This window comes from Octopus bimaculoides, chromosome 4 (genome assembly GCF_001194135.2).
Source record: "Octopus bimaculoides isolate UCB-OBI-ISO-001 chromosome 4, ASM119413v2, whole genome shotgun sequence".
Lineage (NCBI taxonomy): Eukaryota > Metazoa > Mollusca > Cephalopoda > Octopoda > Octopodidae > Octopus > Octopus bimaculoides.
In genome coordinates, this window is record NC_068984.1 from 107,248,680 (window position 1) to 107,256,107 (window position 7,428).

At 34.4% G+C, this 7,428-nt stretch overlaps 1 protein-coding gene across 4 annotated transcripts in view; it reads left to right on the forward strand.

The window, feature by feature from the left end:
• Positions 1–7,428, forward strand: part of LOC106875477 (translin-associated factor X-interacting protein 1) — a 154,468-nt gene that overhangs the window by 9,685 nt on the left and 137,355 nt on the right. For 3 of the 4 annotated variants that reach the window (XM_052967353.1, XM_014923647.2, XM_014923636.2), the window contains one exon: positions 2,613–2,747. The exons of the other annotated variant lie outside the window; for it this stretch is intronic. In XM_052967353.1, coding sequence (XP_052823313.1) covers positions 2,613–2,747 — 135 coding nt within the window. The remainder of the gene's footprint in view (positions 1–2,612; positions 2,748–7,428) is intronic. 4 annotated transcript variants of the gene reach the window in all.

The window sequence follows — 7,428 nt, forward strand, 5'->3', positions numbered from 1 at the left end:
CAGACAAAATATTTAGCAACATTTCATCCATTTTTATGTTTTGAGTTCAAATGCTGCCAGGGTCAGCTTTCCCTTTCATCCTTTTGTTGGAGTCAATAAAATAAGTACCAGTTGAGCATTGGGGTTGATGTAATCAACTTACCCCCTACCCTGAAATTGCTCGCTTTGTGCCAAATTTTGAAATCAATTTCTATATTTCTCAAGGTAGCAAGATGACAGAATCATTATCACACCGGACAAAATGCTTAACGACATTTCATCCTTCTTTACATTCTGAGTTCAAATCCCACCGAGGTCAGCTTTGCCTCTCATCATTTCAGGATTAATAAAATATGTACCAATTGAGCAATGGGGTTGATGTAATTGAGACTTACTCTCTTCCTCAAAATATCTGGTCCTGTGCCAAAATTTGAAATCATTATTCCATATTTCTTTCACTTCAACTCTACTACCATAAAGCTTTAAAAAACCTGTCATTTATTTTTCTGTTTATATTTTTTTATTCTCTGTTAGGATTCTATATGGTAACTTCTATCATACCTTCAGTTTGTGCTGAGAAATCCTACAAGATCATAATCATTCATTTTAGTAACAGATTCTGCCTGTCACTGATATGACTTTCCACCCACTTTGACTTCAGGTTTCCTTTCATAGTTCACATGTTTTCTTTCTTTATTGTATGTCTTCTTGTTCTCTCTACCCACTATCATCATATCTATTTTGGTAGACATCCAACATTAATTATCTTGTTCAACTTTCTATCTATTTCCATTTTTATAGGGTATGTTTTAATTACTTCTTCTTGTACAGCTTGGATCACAGTCTTTGTTACTTTCTTTAATCATCTGTCTTTCAGCAAAACCCATTGTTTTTCTCCTATGATATATTGTATTTGCATAACACTCAGATCATATGACATTCCCTCCCACCCTGCCTCCCAACTTCCTTGTAAATTTTTCTTGCTGGGACTATAGTAAGTGGATTTGGTTGACAGAAGCTGAAAAGAAGCCTGTTGTATTCATACACACACATGTAACTTAATGTGCACATTATATATAACTTTAAGCACATCTATATACATGTGTGTGTGTATGTGTGTGTAACATCATCATCATTTAACATTAATGTTCCATGCTGGCATGGGTTATATATATACATACACACATATATGCTATATACTATATACATATTATATTATATCTACTACATATTGGGCAAATTCTGTCTGTGGAATTGTTAGCTACATCGCTTTATCGATTTTGATGAAACTTGATATGTGAGTAGAATTCATGTCTGGAAACCTCATGGCATACTCAAATTGTTGAAAAAACATCGATAATAGGGCCCCTGGAATGGATCCTTATATATATCTAATATATTTCATTTTAGCAGCCTAGGGAAATAACCCATTCAATTTCCTAAATCATTTGGTATAAATCAAATTGAGTATGCTTATTTCTTAGTATTTGAATTGTTAGAGTTATTTTCGCAATTTATCCAGTCCAACCCTTAAAAAAGTAAATAGTATTTTCCTAAACAATAGAGCCACTTATTTTGGTTAGTGACTTATTCACAAATATACCAACACTGGTGCACAAAAGCCCTTTGAGAGTTATTTACTTTAAATTGTTATTATTTCATATCTGATTAGCCTGTTATTACATAACATGCTTCATGATTTTAGTATGCATACCTTACTGGTATTTCCTCCTAAGTTCTATATACTCTGGGAATGCATTAAAGCCCTTTTCGGGACTACTTTATTTGAATTCTTACTATTGGGTAACTAATTTCATGTTATTACATAACTGACTTCATAATTTGGGTATTCATAACTTATTAGGAATTCCTGAAAACAAGATCCTATGTAAGACAGTTTGCTGTTCTCTGTAAATGCAAAAAAAAACCCATTTTAAGGGCTACATATTTTGTATTGTTGTTATTGGATTAGCAAAACAATTATGGGAACGGAACCAGGGGATAAGCCTCACTTTCCCAGGAATTATCGGGTGTGCCAGCTAGTATATTTGTATATATATATATATATATATATATATATATATATATATATATATATACATACATATATATATATATATTCTTCTTTTCTTTTACTTGTTTCAATCATTTGCTTGTGGTCATGCTGGAGCACTGCCTTTTTAGTCAAAGAAATCAGCTTATTCTTTATAAGCATGGTACTTATTCTATCAGTCTCTTCCACCGGACTGGTAAGTTACAGGTACGTAAACGTACCAACATCAGTTGTCAAGTGATAGGGGTAGGGGACAAACACACACACAAATACACATATATATTTATATACAATGGGCTTCTTTCAGTTTCCGTCTACCAAATCCACTTTTTATATTTATATGACCTGAGCATAATATCACTGCTTGACAATCAGTGTTGTTTTGTTTACATTCCAGTAACTTAGCTGCTCAGCAAGACAGACTGACAATAAATACAAGGCTTTAAGACAAAATGAGTACTGGTGTCTATTCATCAAGCTAAAACCCTACAAGGTTTTAGCTTAATACTACAACCTAACAACTAAAACAAATAAAAGAATTAAAGAATATTAACTTCAGTTTTTATCTTTCTGTTTACAGATTCACCAGAGAGTCTTTGACTATTTGATTGAGAAATTTGTAACATATAAACCATTGCTGTTGCGTATAAAAAATCAATATGAAGTGGCTTTTGATAAATTAATAGCGGAAATTGAATACCTGAAGCCACTCAAAGTAAGTGAATGGTTTTATAAAACACTAAATCTTATCTTGGTAGAGTCGCAAAGCTTAACAATTTAGTATTAAAACCAGCCATAACCAGCTCAAATATTCCACCTGTTTTATGTTTAAACTGGCCAGATCCAGCCTTTCACTCCTACCTTACAATGTCATTCTAAAAATGTACCATCACATCATCAAAATACTGAAGCTACGCGATAATGCCTGATTAATTCAAAACATTGTGGCATTGTTGTCTGGTAAGCAGTTTACTTCCCAATCACATGGTTACAGGTTCAGTCCCACTGCATGATATCTTGAGCAAGTGTCTTCTACTATAGCTCCTGGCCAACCAAGGCCTTGTGAATGGATTTGGTAGACGGAAACTGATGTATATATGTATATCTGTGTGTGTGTGTGTGTCTTTGCATATGTGCAAGTTATGTTCAAGAACATAACATACCACCCAGTTCAGGAATTTAACCCATGGCCTTATGATTGTAGGTTCAACACCCTTACCACTGGGGCATGCTACTTTTTATAGTGGTGTACAGTGACATATAAACTCACTTAAGCATAAATAAAGTAGCAACTAGGTAAATACTGTCTCAAGTCCTATGACCTCTTTCTCTGGCATACTGAGCTCATGTTCTTGTCAAGCAGGACACAAGTCCATCAGAGGGTTGGTCGTTTACATCTGAGTGAACTGGAGCAACATAAAAACAAAGTGTTTTGCTCAAAAGCACAACACACCACTGGGTCTGAGATTTGAAACCATGATCAAAAGAACATGTATGCAACACCCTAACCACTAGGCCATGTGCCAAGTACTGGGGTCTATTTTTCTCTGTTTCTCTCAATTTCACTCTCTCAGAATTGGCTATGCTTCACTGAGAGACATTGAAGGCCTATCCCAATGTCCTTTGACTTCTAGAAGGAAAAGTTGGTGAGCAACAGATGCTTAATAAGATGTTCTCATGTAACATGTTACAGAAACTCTTCAGTAAAGCTCTGTCTTATAGTGATATAATGTGGTACTCAAATATTTTAAAATGTATTTCATTGTCACCTTAAGATTGTCAGCTTTGGTGAGAAAGGATAAGTGAAGAAATTATGGTAGAAGAGAGAATTTGCTGCTTCTTCATTAATGAGATATAACTTTCATTATTAGTCATTGTATATAGGCTTATGTCAAATTTGCCTGCCTGCATCTCATTTCTAGGAGGCAAATTAGAAGCTACTGTTTCTTTAGATAGGATTCACATGTGCTTTCTGCTAACGTATGTTCTGAATTCCTGTGGCTGTTTGATTATAGAAATGCTCATCTCAACATTAATGATTGTTTTATTGTCCGTATATTCATTTCCTCCATCTAGGAGTCTTCCACTATCACACCTTAATTCACTGTAAAGAACAGAAGACTAATGTTGTCCTACAATTATGATAATTTGGCTCACACTATATATTACAATTACTTCCCTAAATTGCCAAAAGTTATAAATTCAATCCTATTATTACGTTTGCTAATAAACCAGCCAAATTTGTTTCAAAGCCTTGAGTGTTTTTCTGTTAAATAAGAGACAAGGCTAATCTCAGAATTTTGCTAAATTTTAATTTGACATTTTCCAGTAACTCACAAAATAATTATTTTCTCATTAATTCCTGTATCTTAAAGGCAAGGAGATAAAAAGTCATTTATTGATTGAGGAATATAAATTATTTATTCCTTGTTTCTCACATACAAAAAAATTCCATTGCACTCATAATTACTGACTTTAAAATATATATAATCCTCACAGGACAATTATATCACTAATCAAATTTTAAATAATATTTCTGAGTGGTATAGGTACATGGTTTCTAGATCAATGATGAGGGCTTAAATCATGTCACATGGATTGAATTGTGATCTTAAATTATCTGACTGTTATTATCTCAGTCACCCAAACTGAAAGAGATTTGTTTCTGTATAATTGTTAATTAGTTTTAATTTTTAAAAGTTTTTCTGTCTTTTGAATAAAAGACAGAAAAGCAAGAAACAAAAGAATATTGATTTCAAATTTTGGCACAAGAACAGGAATTTCAGGGGTTGGAGTTAATCGGTTATATCAACCCCAGTCTTCTGCTGGTACTTATTTTATCGACCCCCAAAAGGATGAAGGGTAAAATCAACCACAACAGAATTTGAACTCAGGACATAAGGATGGACAAAATGCTGCAAAGTATTTTGCCTGACATGCTAACAATTCTGCCAATTTGCTGCCTTGAAGCATAAGAATATTATTTGTGGTGAAAGGTACCATTTACAATTGACCCTTGATTTATATGGCCCTTGTTTTGTAAAGATTCACTTTAGTGTGATTCTGGTTTTGATCAAATTTTATTATATTTTTTTTTGTGAAAAGAACCCTTCGGAAGAGACCCAGGAAGACATGGGACGAGGTGGTGAAGCATGAGTTTTGAAAGTTGGGTCTCACAAGGAAAATGATAAGTGATTGAGACCTTTGGTGATTTGCTGTGCTTGAGAAGACTTGTTGAGCCAAGTGAAATCATAGTTAGGGTTAGGGTTAAGGTTAGTTGTGGCCAGTGCTAGTAACATGTAAAAGGCACCTGTGCTGGTGACACATAAAAGGCTCCCACTACTGGTTGGCATTAGGAAGGCACCCACTAGTGGTTGGCATTAGGAAAGGTGTCCAACTCAAGAAACCAAGCCAAATAAGACTGGAACCTGGTACAGCTCTCTGGTTTACAAGCCCCAGTCAAACCATCTAACCCATGCCAGCATGGAAAGCAGACACTAAATGATGATGATGATGATGATGATGATGATGATGCCACTGCTGTCAGCACCAATGAAGACAAAGGACTACTACTACTATTGCTGCTGCTGCTGCTTCCACTACTGATGCTGCTGCTTCTACTACTACTACTGCTACTGCTGCTGCTACTACTACTACTACTACTACTACTACTACTACTACTACTACTACTACTTCTTCTTCTTCTTTGTCGTTACCAATTTAGAGTTTCATTTTTACCTTCATTTCAATGCTTCAGTAATGGAAGTAGACCATGTTCAAGTCTAACACATAAGTTGGTCATCATATTTTTTTTTTGCATTTTAGTAAATATTTTAAAGATAGAATAGTATAATCCCAACTGTGAAAAATGTCAGTTTCTCTGGAAATATTAAATCAATTGCAAAATAAAAAGAGTTCAAGAGAAACTGAAAAACAGTTTAATATTATTACAGAAAGTCTTAGAACATTTAAATGAAATGAAGAAAAATATCAGAGTGTATATAATTACTAAATTTTCAATAACTTTAAAACATACATCAAACATAGTAGTATAATGGAAACAATGGAAAAAAACTCTATTATTTTGGATGGAAGGTAAAGCCCAATATTACAAGTTCTTTTGTGTGTGTGTCTGTGTGTATACATAAATTGGATCATCCTATTAATTATGTAATTTTTTTATACTTCTTTTATTTTTCAAAATTAAGATAAGCAAAGTTCTTTTTTAATCTAAAATATACTCTCCTTCATTTTCTACAATGCTCTTCCATCTATCTGGTAATCTTGCAAGGCTCCTCTTCGAAAATTCACTTGTGCGTGAGTAAAAATACTCCTCCACTACTGTTCTGACTTCGTCTACAGAATTCATAATTTTGAAGACTGCAGAATAAATGATATTAAGATGGGGCAATGTCTGGTGAATATGGTGGGTGGGCATCGTTTCCCATTGAAACTGCTCCAGCCTTTGGAATGTCATCCTCACTCTACATGGCCAAGCATTATCCTGATGGAAGAACACCTTTTGTCTTGAAACCAAAGCTGTTCACAGTAGAACTCCTTTGTTATCATTTGGTTTGGGTTTAAAAGTCCAAAGTGGACTAAATCTTTCATGTCCCACCAAACAGATAACAACACTATACATGGGTGAAGACCTTCTTTAGCTTGGGGTGCTGATATTTCTCCTTTTCTTACCCACTGTCTTTGGGCACACATTTACTCTCTGTGCATGATTAGACTCAGAAAGTATGTGAGGAACCCATTGATCTAAATTGCTGACTTTCCTGATGGCACACAGGTGTTGATGAATGGTTGAATGACCAAATCCAAGCTATTCTGCTAGTTCCTTAACAGTTACAGTAGGATTTTGTTCCACCAGGGTTTGCAGGACATCCCCATCAAGCTCTACAGATCTTCCAGGATGAGGCTCATCTACACTGTAGTTTCTGGCTCGGAATTTCTGGAACCACCATTGACACTGGCTTATGCATATTGTCTGATCCTCATATACTGCATTAATATTCCTCACACTTACCATTGTGTAATTTCTTTATCGAACTCACAAAGCAAAATATGCCGCATATGTTCCTGTGTCACTTCCATTATAGCTTTGAAAAAATAACTGTTAAAATCGAACTGCACTCTTCACAGTTTGTACTAAGAATAAGCACAAGGTAAAATTACTACCTGCTTTTATTGAAAGTTGATGCAGGCAGTTTATCCCATTCCCCTCTGAATTTTAGTTCATGCTATTTAAAAAACCACATTATTTATGGGATGATCCAGTATATATGATTTTGTGTGTGTATGTATGCATATATATATAATTTTGTGAGTGTGTATGTGTGTGTGTGTGTATATATATATATATATATATATATATATATATATATATATAT